Genomic DNA, 20175 nt, shown 5'->3' with positions numbered 1-20175 from the left:
GGGTGTTTGTTTCATGATCTTTGCTTTAAACTAAATCCTCTTTGTTATTTTATTAAGACTAATTATGACTTCAATTTATTCCCCTGTAATCCTCTTAAGTACCTTGACCAACTTTTCTTGGCTTGGCATATTAAAAAAGTCTTTCTTTGGTTTCCATTACTATACAGTATGTTAGTGTCTGAAAAGAAGACAATAATGAGTCCGAGAATCTTTTGTAATATTATTAGCTTAGCTGCTAACTCCAAACTCAGCCATTTGTTTATATTTTACATAACAACTCCAAGACAACTTACAAATCATGTATCTATGATTTTTTTCTTAAATGCATTTGTAGTTTTTGATATGATGAAAACTAATTTTGCTTCAAACTGGCTTTACAAATTGTGAGCAGGCAACGGGTTTTTACACTCACTCTCCACATTTAACTAAGATTTATGAAAATGTCACCTGTCATTTTCCAACAAGAGGTCTGACACAACATATGCTGTAACACATGCCGTATTGCCTCTGCTGTTCAGAAGCAATTCATTAACTCCATACTGTACAATGTGACTCGTGTAACATCTCTGGTCTGTGCACATGCTTGAGCTCATAGCCAAATGATTTGTAATTACCTAATTATGTCTATGCAAATAGTGATCTCATTTGCATAAACCATGTTTGGAGGACTGGAGGCAAGTAGACACAAGGGGGATGTTTTTTTTCCCTGTATAGCTACAAACCACTATGTCCTAGAAATAGTTCTAAATATATCAGTGAGCTATTCCGATATAATTTACCATTAATCATTAAAAAAGGTTTTTCATTGTATAAATATATTTAGACATCTACTATAATCCACTGTGACATTTGATGTGTGAGAGGATGTTCAATATTAAATTATCTCTGTATGAGTTATAAAATGATGGCAATCTCATGATGATAAGTTGATGATTTGATCCTCCAATCAAAGAAATTACTACAGCCTATATTTATAATCAATTCACCCTCCTTGGTGCGAGACATAACCCTACTTTGTGACGGTGCTGTTAAATGACAGATGTCTGACGGACGCTACTGATGTTGCAATCCCTGTGCTGTGGGGTAGAGCCATCTCTTCAGGGGGAAAGCAATAATCCAATTAGCTCGACACCGACTTCAATTATCTGATTTAGTTTGTGGAATCGACTACAGGTCACAGAGAATCAATAGAAGACTTGGGAGCCTCTTTATTTAAACTTACAGCGAAAAAGTCTTTATGTGGATATGACATTTTAAAGCACTGGTGGGGATGAAAATAAAAAAAATATCTATTTAGTGGAAAAATGGTCAATTTCATTTAAAGGAACCAAAAACTGAAAGAGAATAAAGGCAAAAAATATGGAAAGAAAATTAAATTTGGAGAAAAAAAAACTTGATTAATTGTAATACAAGCAACAGAAATCAATTTTTTTTCTTGTCCAATATACCTTCAGGTACAATAACTAATGCATTTGATTATAATTTGTGGTTCCCAGACTCAAATGTTGTTCTACTTGGGTTTTCATCTTTTTAAAAACCTGAACAAAGCTAATTATTCTGTTGGCTGCCCAGGCAATAAATTGGAGGCATTAAAACACTTTCATTATGGAGATTAAAAAAGCAACGGATGGCTGATTTCTTAAACTGATGAGTATACAAGGGAAAACAAATCTAATTCTCCATGCATAGTAATGCACACGCGAGACATACTGTAGCCACTAAAGAGACTGAGGACCATGTGCAGCAGGAATCTTATGTGTCGTTGAGACACAGGTATTGTCATTACATGCAGCTCCAGCACACTGATATTACTTTTTAATATAGTCCATAGCGTGGCAATGCCACCCCATAAGCCAAAATAATTCTGCTCCACGTCAGCATGATGCTGAGGTCAAAGTGTTCTTCTCAGAGTCAGTGAATCTGAGCATGAACGATGTGCTGAAGGTATCGCCGCTATCTTACAGGCACTTGCCATGATGAGCCTGTAAAAAGGCCATTAGTGCTTTCTGTTATTACTCAGTGCTTGCAGTTAGCACATGGCTAGCAGAGGAACAATCACCTTATCGCATTAATATGAGCATTAACCTCCTGACCATATCTATCTGCGAGCCTACGATCAACAAGTTCTTGCCAATTAGAAATAAATTAACACAGCTCTGCCAGTGGGCGGACAAGGAGGAACACAATTTAAAGGCAACAGAGGAGCCAACTGTGAAGAATGAGCGAAATATGATTCTCCTTAATTAACATGCTATAATAAAAAGGAAATTAGAGTGTAATGGCCATAGAGCTACAAAGAGTAAGGAGCAGATACAGATACACATCGTCCACCGTTTACATGCATCATAAAATTGTTAGGGAACATCTAAGTCACAGATATTGTTCATCAGTTACTTGATGGCTTCTCGTAAGCAACACAGCAGCACTTCAAATGTTTTGTATTAATAAATAATTGCTCCATGACTAAAAAAAAAAAAAAAGAGACATTAAATGCGTTTTACAGACTTATAATAAGAGGAACTCTGCCTTTTTTCTACTTTTAACATGCTGCACATCATATCTTAATACCAGTTCCTGTACGTGTTTGAGCTGAAAATCAAACTGGAAACTGAAAGAAACGAGGGTGACCTGAGGACAGTGATCCCTCTATCGCTGTGTATCTGCAGCAGATGCACCATCGAGGACCTGTGGACCAGATTAGCACCTCAGGGGATTTGATGCTGAGCCCAGCTGTGCTGTCTATATGGCAGACAGCAACACGGCATCTATTCTGTCTAAGCCTCTCAAAGACCTCTGGAGACTGGTGTGACAAACCCTTAGAAAGGACTTAGCAAACAGTTCTTAGCCTTGAGGACTCTCTCATTTTTTTTTTTATCCATTTGTGTGAACACTTGGCTGAAATGATGACAAGGTGCAGAGGAACATGAGGTGAGCTATTGTTTTGGTGTGCAGGATGTGTTGTGTTGTGTTGTGTCGTATGCATGCATCAGGCAGTCACTTAAAGAAGTGCTTGCCGTTCCTGTGAATTAACGAGCAGTTGGGAAGAACAGGCCAAGGCGGTGCCATCTGTAAATGTCACAGGCACTGCTTGCTCATTTTACACATCATTAAAGCCAATATTCCTAACCTGTATCAGAGCAATCAGGAGCAGGCCATTACTGCGACAGGGGCCCCAGGGGAACCACGACCAAACTCAGAAAGAAGAGAGCAGGGAGAGAGAAAGAGATAGAGCACACTCTTTATCTATCTGACACACATACAAGTACTCACACACACTCGTGCACGCACACACACACACACACACACTTCTAGACACTTTTACATGCACACGCACAAGCAAACAAGGAGCACCCCTTCCAACAATAAACAAACACATGAAATCAGTACCTATACCACTACCCTAATAGCTAGTGCATTTAACAACAGTGCAGAATGAAAACAGGGCCAATTATACATGTATCTGTGGGCAGTGTGTATAGAGCCAAATTGAGAATCTTGTTATTCCTTTGCCTCCATACTGTGGTGCTCAGAAAGCTAAGCCATTACAAGAGTGGAGGCTCCAGGGACAGCTTTCGGAAATGAGAGCGAGTCGGGGAGTGACAAAACAAAGTATTGAGATAAACACCCACCATTAGCACAGGCAGTTAAACCTCCATTTCCTAATCCTCAGCTGGACTCCAGAGGATATTAACCCTTAGTTTACTAAAGGTGCAGGACAATAGGATACTGGGTTAAGTTGGCCTTGCCATATAAAAACTTAACATAATTTTTGATGAACAGTCGACGCTGGTTGCTTTGTAGTGTGAAAGAAAATGATTTCTTGCTCCAGTCTGTCTGTAGATGAGCCAGTAACAAGCAGCTTGTGCCCAACTTTGGTTTCTTATTATCTAAATCTGGATAACTTATGTAGTGTAGTAGATTTGCCCTTTACTACTGTTAGTGCACAGTAGAGAGAAAAAATAATGACAGAACAAAAAAGGACAAAAAGTGGCGATAATACCACAGAGATGATTTCTCCACCTTAAAGATTTGTTGGCTTGTTACATTCAACTTACAACAAACTGGTGCTGCGCAGAAATGTCTTTTTTATTTTAAACTTATAAATGTGCAGTTACATGTACCTTTGCCCTTGATCCCAATAAAGCTAGTTTGTGTGTGATGCTCCACAGCCTCATCTAATGGTAAATGATCTTTTCTAACAGCCTCCTTCTTCTGTAACCCTGACTGGGAATGTGAGCTGAAATATTCTGTTTTATTTTTTAAAGTCTGTTTTTTATTCAACTTTTGCACATTTACATATTTGTGTTATATTCTTCATATTTATATATTCATTCAAGGACATACGGAGAGCAGCAGAGTTGCAGCAGATTATTAATACTTTTAGTCTTTTTGAGAAGTAAATTGGTTCAAGAGGTGCATGCATGAAAAAATAAATCTACACGTATAGTGATAGTATAGTAGTATAGAGTATTTTTTGTAAAATATCTGGCATTGAAGTTTTATAGTCACATTCCACCAGTGATCCTACTACTACAAGTGTGCATTAATGTCAGTGTTTTGTTCCTATTGAGCAGCTAGATTTCTACTAAATCACCTCCACAGATTTCATAAGGGCAGACTGCATATTACTCCACAATATGGGATAAAAAGCTAACAGTAGGTAGTTAACAGTAACAGTAGTAGTTAAAGGTTTTGTTTTAAGTTGTAAACGTAAAAATCATTTCCCTGTCCTTCCTTTAATTGTTGAAACAATCACTTTAAACTCTATCAATTCAAAATGTAAAATAAAACTACTTCATAATTCAACTATGTTCAAATCTATCAAGTTATTCAAGATAGTTTAAAAAAAAAAATTCTTGATTTAAAAATGTAATTGTGCTAATAAAGTGAGCTGACCCAAGTCCTTCCCTGTGCATGTGAGCTCAATATAGGTCACACACTTCCTTTGGTCTTTTATCTTGTTTTAGAACTATTTTACTTTCTCGTGTGTTTTTATGATATTTGTTGTAATATGTGAAGTAATATGTAATATGTGAAGCATGTTGTAGGCCTGTGAGAGTAAAGTTTGATGCCATTTGGTTTAATTTAATGTATGTCTATAAAGTTGTGATGTAGATGTACATTAATACCTTAATACATTCTTGCCATTAAATATATTCAGGCACACACTTAGTCCTTGTTCTCTCCCTGATTTCTGTGACCTTAGTGAGAGTAAATATCTTCATCCATAAAACTGCATGCATCAAGAAGGTGCCTCTCATCCCAATTTCCCTCCAATCCTACACCTCCCTCTCTGCTCACATTGGACAAGCTAAAACCCCCAAAACAATGAGCATTTGATACACTTTCTTTAAAAGAGAAATACATTAATGATGCTCCCTGACAGTCTGCATTAATCAGAGGGGGCTCCCCCTGAACACAACTCTTTATCGGCCATCGATTTTCCAGTGGGTTTATGGCGAGCGACACACCGAGAGAGCTCGTCGCCGGGCGGCTGCTGGGAAACACATTACGGGGCTGTCAGTTGTCTCGCCATGCATCCTGCATCATTCTTTAAGCACATGAGAAGTTCATTACACCACACAGCTCTGACAGTGCATAGGATATTAGGGACTGTGTCCATTGTGCATATCCTTGGTGGAGATGTAGCACTGTAGACATGGCAGAAAAGTCATGTATTATCCAAATAATACAGCTCTAAATTGATTTGAAATAAATATGGCTTTATGTGATTTGAAATAAATGTGTTTTAAAATGTGATTTTCGAGCTTTAAGTTTAGCTTTGCAAGGGGTGGATCAATTTGACAGTTTGCTGTAAAGATATAATTTCTGTGCAATTACCGTCTGCCATTTCTCCTTTCATAATCATGAACATGAGGTTGTAAAACATGTACAAAAGATTTTCTCCCACTTCAGCAGCCACACAGAAGACTCTTGCTAAGTACCGTAGTACCTTATTTGGAAACGATAGTGCAGCAACAGTTTCTCCAGACTCCCTTGTACATCCTACACGTCCCATGTTGACCAAAATGATTTCTCACCTTAAGATGCTCACGCTGTTTTGATTTATGATGCTTCACAACTACTAAAATTCAATTTCAGCCTGCATTGCACGCTTCTGATTGCCCCGTAAATGAGATAAACTGATAGCAATTTATTCAAAGATCCCACCTCTCCTCTCTCTCCCTCCTCTTCTTTCAACAGGAGACACAACTCACATCCTAGACTTGGGTGAATCCAATATTTAAGCAATACGTCCGTATTTCAGGGCATTCAGCAGAACAGACAAGCTGATGCTAATATAAAACCTCGCAGAGAAAGGGAAGAGAGATAGAGAGGGAGAGAGAGAGAGAGATCTGTATTTGATGACGTGAGAAACATTCGGAATCTGCATCCTCCTGTCTGATTACTGTAGACTCCCTCCTCAGGAAGAGTAATCTGACTTCAATTATGCCAACATGTGTAGGAGATTTATCGATGAGATTTGATGATGTTTGATAAGGCCAGCCATCACTCATTCAAGGCTTTAATACGACTGTGTAATTCTGCCAGGAGAGGCCCATTAAGAGCTAAGTAATGTCAAATAAAACTGAAGTAATGGCGCCTTAAAAAGCTTGAAAAGATGCTGGGAGCTGCTTCCTGCTTCTATACATTTATAGCAACTGTCAAACATTAAGCCAAATCTCCAAAATCCATAGATATGACAAGAACTTTGCCCGCTATGATTACCACTACTGATGCTGATCTAACCACTTACTTTAACAATAAAAGCAGCACCACTTATCTCCGAGATGCTGATGATGTTCACTCTAAACTATGTGGTCAACAGACCTATTCAGACTTTAAAGAGAAGCTGTCAGAGACCATGATAAAAAAGTATAATGATTATAAATGCTAAGCCCCATTTAGGAGGCGTCAATGCCATTGTTGTTGTTATCCAGCGTATCAATCTTGTTGATTGATAATCCCGCTCTAGTGACATCAGTTTTATGGCCTCTGAAATGCGTCTCAGTGTTTTCACAATGCCATCCAATTAGGGCACTCCATTCATCATTGGGCCGGAGAATCATTATTAATTGGGTGGAGAGCCGACTGCCACTCCCCTGCTGAGGAGGGCCACGGCTTCTGGAGATCAGGCCATTCATACGTCGGTAAAAGAAATGGGGGCTGTGAGGGTGCAGCTTGCAGGGGGGCCACATGGACATACAAAACTACACACCTTTATGTACTTTATATACAAGATTATCATGTTCGTTTTCAGTAGGAAATGAAGAAATCTTAAGTGAGTAGAAGTTCAAAGTTGAAACAATCTTTGCATGACTGTGTGTCTGGTTTATGACTGGCATACAGGATCTTCAATTAAATAATAAATTATGATGATGCATAGAGGGAAAAAACATGAGAAGTGCCTGTTAAGTTCTATATAAATGTATTTTTTTCAGTTGTTCTACCTAATGTGGTAAAGACAATTCCCTTCTACTGCAGCCCATGTTACTAACTACACTCTTCGCCTAAGACATAAAAAATGACTCCTCTAATATACACTATATGGTGTCACTAACTGCTTCCTTTCACCTACGAATTACGAGCTTCACCAGGAGAGTTTAGTGTACAGGAGGTTTGTACACCAGCCCCAGATCCCACCCACCTCTGTGCAAGCATACAGATGCATCAATAGGAGTTGCTTGTGCAGTCCCAAGTGCATGATCCCTCACTGGCTTCCCATCAGCAAAAAGTGCTAATTTTAATTTAATTAAAATTTTGCACACTGAAGAAGTAGCCTGTGTGTTTAAAGCCACTGTGCTAACTACCTATAGAAACATATATAATAGTATTAATCTTATGTGTGTGTAAAGTTTCAGAAGTTTTCATTATTTCAAAACTGAAGCAAAATAATTGTCTTGTACCTTCGTTGCCTGCAGATACACCATCTGGCTTTGTGATGCCTGTGCTCTTTTTCCGTCTGTGTTTCTTGCGGTTGGCATGTGGCGAGGGAGGTGGCTCAAGTTTAGGACTCGTGGCGCTGCCTACGCTGGAATTTGCAGGATCACTCATTCCATTGGCTGAAAAAGATAAAACAAAGAGGCAAAGACAGTCATTATTTTTCATGTCAAATAAATAGTTTGGATTTTTCAAGTTGATCTATGTTTTATACTCAGTGCACATGTAGATAGGTTTAATTTTCACTGTCACAGCTTGAGCTTGGTATCTCTGGTTCCATTCAAATAACCAGGAAAAACTCCACAATTAAGCACAATGCCAAATTAATATGATGCTACAGTAGTCTCTCATGAATTCAAGTAGTTATTTAAGCTCTTTAAATGCCCAAAATACTGATTTACCAGGGAAGCTTGGAGAAAATTATACACAAAATTGCTGAATTGAGTATAATGTGCGATCAAAACAATTACATCTTTTTAACTTTTTAACTACTTCTAATTGTAATATTACTATTACTAATAATATACCAATTGAACCAGAAAATATGGGTAAAAAAACTGCAGAACATGAAAGACGACAAAGCAAAGAGAGCAAGTGTCTAATTTAGCTGTAAATATGACTTTGCTCTGGCAGAGTTCTGTAGTATCATGTGGACTCTTTGTGAAGACTGTGGATTTGTCCCCCAATAACTGCACAAAATCCAACCTTTGTGTTACATGAGTAAAGCATTAAAAAGAGGTAGATGTGAAAAATTGTGAACTATTGCTTTAAAAATAAACTAATCACGCATTTTACATTTTTTCTCAGTACATACTCAACTCAAAAAGAGAGAAAACGTGTTTAACATAAAGTATCAATGTATGTATAGTGTATGAATCACTGAAATGACAGTGAGCATGAATAATGAATTACATTATTGAAAGATGCATGCAAAATACAGGCAGACTTGTCACAACCTCAAAATTGGACCACAGTAGTAAAGAGTTGGAGATGTCTTTGAATGCTACAAAAGTAACTGTGTTGCTCCAGCTTTAGATAGAGTGAAGGACAGGTATGGGGCCATCAGTGAACAAATGGTTACCTAAGTTAGCCCCCGGCAAAGCTCTCTATATGACTGTCTGAGAGAGACAGGGGGCTAAGAACTGGCTTTGTTTCTTGTAAGTGATTTTATAAATGTGATATTAACCTGTGCTACCGTTGGGCAAAGGGATAGGAGGGATGGGACGATAGGAGGGGGTTGTCAGCTTGCCATCTTTCTGATTTCCTGACATTTGACATCACTTTCCCGTCTTTCCCCCTCCGGATGCCATTATGAATCTGGGAGCGGGGGCCAGGGGCCTGGGGGAAGCAGGGAGGGAGGGCCGGTAGATGGGCCCCATATTGCTCTCCTCTTACCACCCTGTGTGGTGCTGGCAGCCTCCTCCATTGTCTCCCATCAAAAGCTCATTGTAGTGTGGCAAACTCCATTCATTTCCCTGTGCACCGTCCCAGCCCCAGGGGTGGAGTGCAGGAGGACAAGGGGCTCAGGGATTATTGCTGTTGTCGTTGCCAGTTGCACATGCTATAATGTGCGACACTGTGCCATTAGCCAGTGTACAACATTAGGCCTAATTCGGTCATTACCTTTAGGGAGATGGGGCTGTCTTGGAGGAGTAAGATGGGCTCAGCAGGGGATTGAAGATGCTAACATGGGGGGAGAGTGGAGCTCAGAGGGCCTGGGGATGCATTGTTTGAGCGTGGGCAAAAACATAGGAGACAACACCTGAGACACACATTGTTAGGTCTGCGCTCGACTTAAAAGACTCATCATGACGAGAGTTGATGTGTACAAACAAGAAAGTCATTACTGGAAAAAAATGAACAAATTCACAAATTTTTAATTTGTTATATGATAAAGGGCCATCCTTAAAACCTGTATTAATATTTCAGCATAAATAGTAATGTGCTACTTGAGAAATAACACTTATTATATGGCCTCACATTAATAAACATAACATTGGTGCTTGTGCTGGACTACATGCATTAAGCTCTCTGGTGTTTTGAATGGCAGCACACAGCCACACATGTAGCAGCTCCTAGTCGAGGCGTCTGTTTCAATTTCCCTGCTCTCCTACAACAGCCCCCCTGAGACGAGTCATTAGCTGGCTCAGACAGCTGGGGGCACAGGGGTCCTCCGTGTGGCCCCCCCCCCCACCCTCTGCTTCCTCCTCCCTCTCCATCCCAGCGTCTGTCCCGCCAGCACAGCTCCGTATGGCGGGTGGAAAACTTGAGCTCCAACCTGCCTCCGATGTGACAGCCAGCATTTGTTTAATGTCGCTTGAGGTTAAAGGGGAGGGCTGCCCCTCAGGGGCCCCAACCGTGTCATAAACACCTCTAATTATCAATTTCTGCCCCTAATGTTGTGGAAAATGACCCTGGCCCTGCTCATCCTGCACCTGAAACATATACAGGGTAACGTACTTCCCTTTGTTTCGGCCAATAAGGCTTTCAGAAGTTATAGGAACAAGAAATTGATAAAACTACAGCACACACCAGTGAACAACAACATCAAAGCACCGGAGACCTAATGGTTTTAAACAATGTAAGGTCTCCTGCCTTGAGGTGGTTCTCAACTATGCATGACTGGTAGATTATATTTCTTAAGTTGAGAATTGTGAAGTTAGAACTGGACTGATCCTGCAAGCAGAGAAATTCACTGTGGCATTATTAGTTAGCTGTTAGTGTGTATGAGGGCCATCAGGACCAAGCTGGGTAATGAAGCACACTGTGGATCAGGAGTCTCTTTCCCACTCAGCCAAGATCACCTGGGCAGCAGAATAGGTATCAGCCTAACCTGTGATTACAGTGTATTACACTCCCACCACGGAGATGACAGTTTAAACATGCTTCAGGATAAAGGCTGTGGGTGAGACAAAGAGGGGGCTGCTAACAGCTTCCTGACTTTACCAACACTACACTGAATGAATGAGAATGAAAAAAGGGTGAGAGAGAGAGAGAAAGAGAGGGGAGGGGGGTAAAGAGGAGGAGGAGGGGGGGGGTAATTTCATTGTTATTCAAGAGGCTTCGGGTGAGGAGCACTATGATTCCGCCAGGCCCCTTGACATGGCAGCCCTGCCTGTCCTCAATCAAAGCCAACGGCTGCAATTAATGGCAAAAATTAGAAACAATCACCGCCTCCCCCTTATTATCCTCAATTAGAGCGTGCTAATCAAGGCCTGATCGCGCTCTGCTGCTCTCTCCAAACTAAATGTCAAACTTCATTACGGCCTGGCGTAGAAATCAAACGCCCCACATGCTATCACCTTCACATCGGGAGGCCAAGGTATAAAACACAGTGCCACAGGAAAAGGCTATCTGTGCATTAACTACCTGTGTCCTGATATGCAAACTTACGAGGAGAAAAAGCACTTATAAATAAAGTAGAACAGTGCAGAACAGAGTTGAAGTAGACATTTCTTGGAGAATGGAAAGAAAAAAGCAAGTAATGCAAAAATAATTAGTTTCAAACTCAAATGGTAAAAAGTTAAAATAACGCTCTTCCCACAAGGACTGCAGCTGATTATTTTCATTACGGATTAATCAGCTCGATTAATAGTTTTTTCCATGAATTGTCAGAAAATAGTGAAAAAAGCCAAGAGCCTAAGGTAATGTAGTTGTTTTTTTTGACCGATTATCTAAAACCACCAATATAATCAATTTACTCTCATGTATGACAGTTTGGGAACCTGAAGCCAGGGAATGTTTGCTTAAATAAAGTTACTGAAACAATGCATTTTTTTAAAATCAAAATTGTTGCACACTAATTTTCTGTTGGTTTTCTTATCTATTAATCAACTAATTCTTTCAGCTCCATTTCTCGCTTTGCAATGTTTTTGTGTTTTACTGGAACAAAACTGTCTAATTTTCCAATAATGTATATTCTAACACTCAAAAAAGGACAGACTTATTAGACTACTAGTATAATTTCACTTGGTATCATTTTTTTGGCCATGAGAACTGTGAGCCATGATATCTTAATAGAGTAATATTGAATTAATTACTGAATTAAAAGAGGGCACTAATCTGCAGTAATCTTTTGACTTTGGGAATGAAACATTACCAGCGCTTTGACCATGACTTAAGTCTTTGTCATCTTCATTGTCATGACAGCTTGAGCCTCTTGCTTTTAATTCAGGTTCAAAGATTGAGGTGTACCAAGGAGAGCAGGATCTAAACAAGCATCCGGTGCATTAAGAATGAATGTCTTTATGAATGCAAGCAATAGAAAAATTGGGCCGGGATTTAATCAAAAATCTGTGCTCAATATTCAAGAGACGTTACTACCTCTGCTTCTGCCTTTGCTCAATAGGTTTACAAATGAGGACATTCTTTAAATAATATGGAAATGGTTACCTGGCTAAGATGCATTCATTCTCCAGTGAATCATCAATCTGCTGTTTTTGCATCTCAGAATCACATTTTATGTTAACCTGCAACCTTCACCAAGGATAATGGAGTGATTGGGCTTGGTTCAAGTCAATTCAAATGGCAAAACATGAGCACCCTTCACCGTAGAACACCCTGTATTGATTATTGAAGGCACATTAGGATGAAAGATAAGAGGCCGTGTTTCAATCAAGTTTATGTAGTCTGATAGTCCAGTCATACTTTACAGTAGACATATTGTCCTGCTTTAATCCAGATTTTTAAATTGTAAGGAGACATTTCAAAGAATTTCAAAGAAAGTTTCTAAACTACAAAGTATTTTCTTTGTGTGTATATTACAAGCCTCTTAAACTGTCTGACTATGCACTGATTACAGAGACACTTCTTTCCAAGGACGAGCAGCATATCTATCATTTGACACAATGTTTCTACTATTATTTTCAGCTCATTTGCCTCATTCGAGCTCATTTGTGGTTACCTTAAGAGTAGCATGAAAATAATTGAAGAAAATGGAATAATGGAGCAAATTGTGGATCTGATTTAGTTGAAGACTGGATGCTGGTTAATGAGCTATGTTGATATTGAAGACTTTTCAGTTTAACAAACATGGAAATGGGAAATTCTTGGCCCCTTTATTTCCACTGCACAGCGTTAAGGAATTTCTATTTGTCCTCTGCAGACCGGCCTCTGAACGCACATTCACAAACATCCAGTATGAAGCCTTTTTTCCTCTCACATACACATCGTAATACAGATGCAAACACGCTCTGTGGAAAACTCACATACAAACAGCTACACTAAAAATTCAGAGAACACATACACAACACACACTCGCGCTCATTTATTTGAGGACCCCACGAATCTAAGTAATTCTGCTTTGGGCATGCTGCTGATGGGAGACAGGGGTAGGGGGTGATGGAAGTGCCTGCGTCCAGGCAGAATTGATCGTTTGGCAGCTCCAAATGAGAGACAGGCTTGTCTGCGGAACCACGAGGGCCGTGCAGTTGGACTCCAGCAGCGCTCGTAAAGTGCGCTCTTTAAACTGCCGGGGCCCCTGGGAGCCCATGGGGAGGGGGGGAGCCGCCGCCGTGCTAATGAGAACTACCAGAGTGCAAACATGCATGGAAATGACTGTTATTCTGTTGATGTGCATTTAAGTGCTTTTTTACTGCCAACCACAAAGAGAGGGAAATAACTGGTGATGAATGGTACCCCCGAAAAGCATTCATTTTCCTCTTCGGAAGAAAAGAGGGGAAAACAGAGGAGATGGGAAGGGGGGGGCGACGACACACGAGTAAGATGGAAGGTAAAGACAGGATGGGGGGGGGGGGGGGAGACATGCATGGTGAATATATTATTTTACTTCACTCAAGTACAGTGACAAGGCGCAATGTGACATGGAGGCGGTAAGTGGAGATGCATCGATGGCAGGAAGTTAACCTTCACTGTTCCTCTCCTCTGAACACGCTCCTCGCTGCTTCTATCAAAGAGCAGCAGCCAAAAAGGTCACAGCGATCACAGCCCTGATCACCTAATTATGAAAATGAGCTCCACCTGTCTAAGAAGTGAGAAAACGGCAACTCCACCAATCCACACCTCTAGATCAGATTCCCTTCAGTTTGTTTTTATTTTCTTTATGGTAATAATACATGAATCTCTTTGTAAAAAATCATGGCAGGAGTGAAAACGGTGGAAGAGATTAAGGGGATGACAGCATAGCAGGTGAGGGGTGGAGGACTTACGGGCTCCGCTGCTTGTACTGGTATTGATGGCTTCATTCCATTGGTCGGCGCTGGACACGGAGAAGGAGCGCTGGTGCATGCCGTCTTTGCTGCCGCCAAACGCCGACCCGCCCGTCTGGAGGGACGTGCTGCTGTTGGAGTGAGGAGCGCCTGGAAAATAGGAGACAAACGAGTAAAGAAAAGGAATAGCGATTCAATGATTTCTAAATGTAGTTGAAGGACTGGTAGGATTGTTTTCTATAAACAACAACAACAAAAAAAAGTCTGGAAAGAACTGATAATGATTTAATTGACTCCACAAATTTTTGGTAGTTCTTACAGCACTGAAATGCTGCCGCCACCTTATTTGTGCACATCTCTGTGTCAAACAACCCCCCTCACTCACTCACACACACACACAAAACCCCTCTCCCTCCGCCTCTGCCTCTAATTAGCCCTTAATTAACAAGATACACTCTGAACGCTAATTATCTCGCCTCATCCCTCTGACTGCCACATCGATCTCCACTGGTGTCAGCAGGCGTTCTCTCCCTAACTTCCAATCAGGCGAGCCACAGACGCCTGGCTCTCTTTACTAATTCATGGGCTAGGCTGCGCCATGTGGGGTCCTCCCCTCCTGTTCACAAGCAGTCGCTACAACATATCCTAACTACTCTGAAAAACTCATCGATTCACTTCCAGTCACGTGAGGGGAATCATAATAACTGCTGAAGAAATTGCTGGATTTTATTCTGAAAAATTTATTTATTTCAATTTAACATAATGTTGCACTAATAAGAACTGTTAAAAATTATACTAGTAAAAAAATGGACAGCTTATAAATACAATTAGCCACCATAGAAGTTAATTTTCACAGTATTTATTCCTAAACAACACTTCTTTTACAGACTGCGCAGCTACATTCAAAAACAATATGATTTAATTGGGTAAATCAATATTTCTTTGACGCTGAACGGTTAAAAATTTCAGAGAGTTGTTTTCTAAAACAAGCCGTATCTCTGATTTTCTCAACAACGCTTACCCATCTTACAGGTATCACACATCAAGGCCTTTTATTCAATAATTATGAGAGAATATCAGTTTCTGATTGAGGTGACAATAACAGAAAATATAGTGTGTGGGTCGTGTGTAAAGTAAACTAAGCGGCACGGGTGCTTGTTAGGATAATATGTCCTACTCATTATCTAGAGTAATAAGTGTATCAAATTCACATAATCATGTCTAATTAGTATCAGTAATTATCTTGTTGGGCCCAGGAATATTAATCTTCAGGTCCCAGAGGGGAGGGAGCAGAATCGCAGCAAGAATGGGAGAGAGAGCGAGGGAATCATGCTGAGGAGCACTGACTAAATTAGCATGCTGAAATCAGAGCAGAGGAGGAGGAGGAGGAGGAGGAGGAGGAGGAGGAGGCAGAGCCGAGGAGTAGGGGTATTGAAAAGAAAATAGTGAAACTTTGTTTTTCAAAAAGTGATGGATGAATGATACATAAAATAAGCCTGTGACTTGTATAAAAAGGCTTCTGATTGCTTTTATCATTACTGAATTAAAAATTGTTGCCATGGAGTATTTACAAGTGTGATTTTTATAAACAACATCAGCACTGCGCCACTTTGTTTCTAGCAAAAACCCAATATTAAAGAGATAAATGTTTAATCACCTCATTGTTAAGAGGTAATTCTTTATTTTCTACTATTAAATACCCAAATTTCTTTATTCCCACAGTGTGAAGTTTGACTCTCGCCTCAAAAAAAAAAAGAGACTGAAAAAAAAAACCTTGTAGATAACTATAAGGCAACTTCGATTGATATTTAAAATTCAACAATCACGTCTAATTGTCAAATTGGATGCTAATGATTAATGAATTATACATGGCTGTATCCATTAGTCCCCAGAGACCACTCCTGCATAAAGGGGAGGATAATGTAATTACAGTGGAGAAATAATCAGCTTGTGGCATTAAAAGAGCACTGTACGAGCAGCTCCAGCCAGGCCTGACTACAGTACGTTTCACTGATTTAGCAGTGGTGGCAGTGCGGACACGGATGAACCTCACAACTGCAAAGCGAAGGCCAAAGAATCAAATTTAATACCGACTGTCGCCAACTTCAGTGACGGCAAGAGTGACGTGAGGGTCAAATACAAATACATCAAGTATTATTACATTTTAATGCAATAAATGTTTAGAGTAACAAATATAAATAGTTTTAATTAAACTATTAACTTTATAGTGCACAAAGATAATGGTCTGTTTCATAAAGGCTCTCTACTTACGAAACAGAGAGCGACATTATTTTCATTTTGATGATTTCCTAACATTTGATGAGTACACCAAACCTTAATTTGAGGCCCGATTTTGTCGCCCCTGCATATTAATGTATCTTCTCTATTTTTCTGCGATAAAAATTCAACATCAATCCAGCCATTTACTGTCAAACTGCATGACATGTACACAGAGGCAGAAAGTACATTTATTTAATTACTGTACTTGAATACAAATTTGGAGGTACTTCTACTTTAATTTACTTCTACTTCTACTCCACTACATTTAAAAGGTAAATATTGTACTTTCCAATCCACTGCAAATTAAGATTTTACATGCAAAAGACATGGTTAGTTTATAAAATATCATCCATTTATAGAGTAAAAACAACGCAACAGTACAAAGTGGTTGTAATTAGCTCAACCTCAACCTGCTACAATATTAAAAATGCTTTAATCACATTTATGGACCAGTAATATAATAATAATCTAATATTTAATATTATAACACTGACAGCAGCCATTCTGTTCCATAAGGAGTAGTTTTACTTTTGACACTTTAAGGATATTGGTTTTATAATACTTGTGTACTTATACTTAAGTAAAATTTTGAATTCTGAACTTTTTACATTGTTGTATCGCTACTTCTATTGTACTTTTGTACTTGAATAAAATATCTGAATACTTCTAGACTAAATTCAAAGTGTTACTTTTCTTATCAATGATGTTGCCACATGAAAACATTTGATATTAATTCCTTTACAATTCTTATCAAAATGAATAAAAACCTAAAAGTGCAAAACACCATTATGATTATTTCTCACTGACTGACTCGTCATGTGTATAAAGAGATAGCAAAAGCCATATAGTGTGTTCTGCAGGCTATCCAAGGCTGGGGTGTTAAGTAGAGGCGATGGATTAGCGGGAAGCAGCGCTGCCTTGCTTCTCATTTCTCTTTAGGCCGGGCCGTCAGTGGGCTGATGAGCCGTGACGAGGCCTGACCCCTCCGTGGAGTTGTTGCCATTATGTACAAGTAGTGCGATAATGAAGCATTCATGCTAATGTGGGCCGGGCAGCACATCATCTGCGGGCTGTGTAATCCACCACCATCATCCCGACCAACGCCCTGACATCCCCCACCACCCCTGCTACTGCTGCTGCTGCCAGTCCCCACACAAGTCACTCACACGTTCATAGTCATACTTTTCACACACTGTATGCAACAAAATAACTAAGATATTTACATTAACCCTTGTAAATGGCAAAAGCACCCGATTTTCTTCTTTAGACATTTAGTTATCTTGCTTTTTGGACAAATTTACTTTCTGTATTTAGGCTTTATAATGTGATTTTGAATTGTCTGAGGATGCTTGCAGACTTTGCCATCTTACAACTGCTTTTATGTTACACTGTCACTATGAGTTTGATGAAATTTGGATGTGATTTCCTAAGAGATGGAGCTATGTAATGCAAAAAAACTAAAGACAGAATAAATATGTCTACAGACAAAACAGTAAGATCTAGATACTCTAACTGTTACTCTATAGCAGTGATTCCCAACCGAGGGTACATGTACCCCCCGGGGGTACTTCTGCAGCTCTAAGGGGGTACTTGCAGCAAATAGAAATGATAATTTGGTTAAAATATATATAGACCAATACAGACACGTATTTGTGTCTAGGAGGAAAATAAACGTACAAATAGGATCATATATTAGTGTTAGGCTGATCTGTGTCACTAAAACCAATACATTTTGAAATTATTAGTTCCAAAACCAACTTGAGTCAATTGTTACACCTAAAACACAATGTGCTGTGATTGGGAGTGCATGAAAACCTCTTAGCAAGCGAGCAGAAAAGTCGAACAAAAGGCGAAAAAAGTGAAAAAGAGGCCAAGCTTAAACATTGACATTTCCTCATGTGAATGAAAAAATACTACAACAACGCCTACTTTTATATTATAAATAGTGTTCTGTTTAAAATCTGTTCAAATGAACAAATCTGGAGCATGATAAGAGATGTTAATAAAGGGGGACTTGAGCTCATCTGATAGTTCTGTGTATCAGACAAAAAAGGTTGGGAACCTCTGCTCTAGCATCTGCAAGAGGTCAGACTGCAACGGTACTGAAAGAAAAAAGTCTAATGTGGGCACTGGCAGGGTCTGCTGGTCAGTAGGCATGTGGCTTTGGGTTCTACAAAGCAATAGATTAAAGCTGGAGACAAAGTGTAGTGCAGAGTGAAGAGCGAATGAGCTAAACACTTTCCTGAGATCTCCACCTCTTCCACATGCATCTCTCTCCTCCACAGGATTGATTAAAAGTGACTGGGCCCATTAATACTTTGATACAATGTATCTGTCGCCGGTGACACGGCAGGATGCGTGTTAACAGGGAGGATCATATTTAAAATGGTTCCGCTCAGCACCCAGCAAAGGAATTAAACCTGGCCGCTTGGCAAACTCGTGGGCGCATGCGTTCTCTCATTTACTCTCTGTCTTCTCAACCTCTCCTCTTCATCTTCCCATCTCCCCCATCCACTCCGCCCCTCCTTCTCTCCGTCGCTATCCCTCTTCTCCCAGTGATTATAAAGGTCTTTAGATCTAAGGAATGAATGAATTACCAAAGGCAAAGACAAGGCTTGTGATTTGGACGCCATGAATGAAAAATTACCCCTTTGTTCCCTTCATCAATTGCATGTCTAATGAAATCAAAATCCCGATCGCATAATCAGAAGAGGGTCCTCCACCCGGAGAGAGACCTGATGTGATTTGTAACCTTTCTTTTCCTAAGTGGAGATTAAGGCAAATCGCCCTCACATTGTTCCCTGATGCACAAATGGATGGCAACTGATAATCTTGGGAATTTGTCATTGAGGAGTCTTTTCCAAAAAACGAAACACCAGGAGCAAACAACATTGTTGTGTTCGAAGGAAGAGGACTGAAACTAAAAGAGGAAACCAGTTGGTGTCGTTCTCCCAAAACCCTGTCTGACCTGTTTTTCGTGGCCCTTTTGTCCTGATGACTTCCCTCAACGCAACACTCAAGGTTAACAGTTTGTGGGATGGAACAACCTCGATCCAATGTCCTCTGCTCTGTAAACTCCTACATCTTCTCTGCTTTTGACTGATTAACCCGTTCAGTGGTGGCAGCACCTTGGCCAGGTTTAACAGTAACCTGCCTGGACAGTGCTAAAAGTCCCTGCTGACCCGTCTTTGGCACTGTACCCACTCTCAGCCTAGCTTTAGCCTAAGTGATGGAAACACTGTGCCCGTTTCACAGCCGATGAAGGACCCCGCCTCCCTCTAGGGATCACTTTGCTAATTAGTATTAATTACTCTTAATCCTAACCCCTAAATCCAATCACTGGCTTCCCCTCTATACGCCTGCCAGACTCTCTGCAGCCTCCGGTGGCACAGCTAGCTAGGAGAGGAGCTCTATTTTTAAACTTGAAAGGTGGAAAAACCCTGGCATAATGCTCAGGACCAAACTGTTTTGTGTTGCTGTGACCCCGGCCACCATAGAGGATGAAAAATAACTAGGTCAGTGTCATCATAGTGGCACAGTGGCCAGGATAAACAAACCTTCATTTTTTGCGATATAATTTCCCTAAACATCAGCATAATGTTTAAACACAATTTTTAATTCCCTGTTTAGTAATTTCGAGAATTAATAGATTTCTCATAGATGCTCATTAAGTCATCATTGTGTATACTATGAGGCAGCTAATTTGCATGAATGAAACATATGGAAAGTAGGTAATTAACCTGTTGGGGCCCATTTTTATGATTAATCACAAACTGAGGACACAGAA

General features: G+C 40.0%; 1 protein-coding gene across 3 annotated transcripts in view; it reads right to left on the bottom strand.

Annotated features, from left to right (window-relative positions):
• The window catches only part of agap3 (ArfGAP with GTPase domain, ankyrin repeat and PH domain 3), a 121473-nt gene that overhangs the window by 19524 nt on the left and 81774 nt on the right, over positions 1 to 20175 (bottom strand). For all 3 annotated transcript variants that reach the window (XM_067606075.1, XM_067606077.1, XM_067606074.1), the window contains exons 12-13: positions 14109 to 14258; positions 7908 to 8063 (exon numbers count right to left, since the gene is read on the bottom strand). In XM_067606075.1, the coding sequence (XP_067462176.1) occupies positions 7908 to 8063; positions 14109 to 14258 (306 nt within the window). The remainder of the gene's footprint in view (positions 1 to 7907; positions 8064 to 14108; positions 14259 to 20175) is intronic.

This window comes from Thunnus thynnus, chromosome 12, assembly GCF_963924715.1.
Source record: "Thunnus thynnus chromosome 12, fThuThy2.1, whole genome shotgun sequence".
Taxonomy (NCBI): Eukaryota; Metazoa; Chordata; class Actinopteri; order Scombriformes; family Scombridae; genus Thunnus; species Thunnus thynnus.
This window is presented reverse-complemented; position numbering and strand designations above follow the sequence as displayed.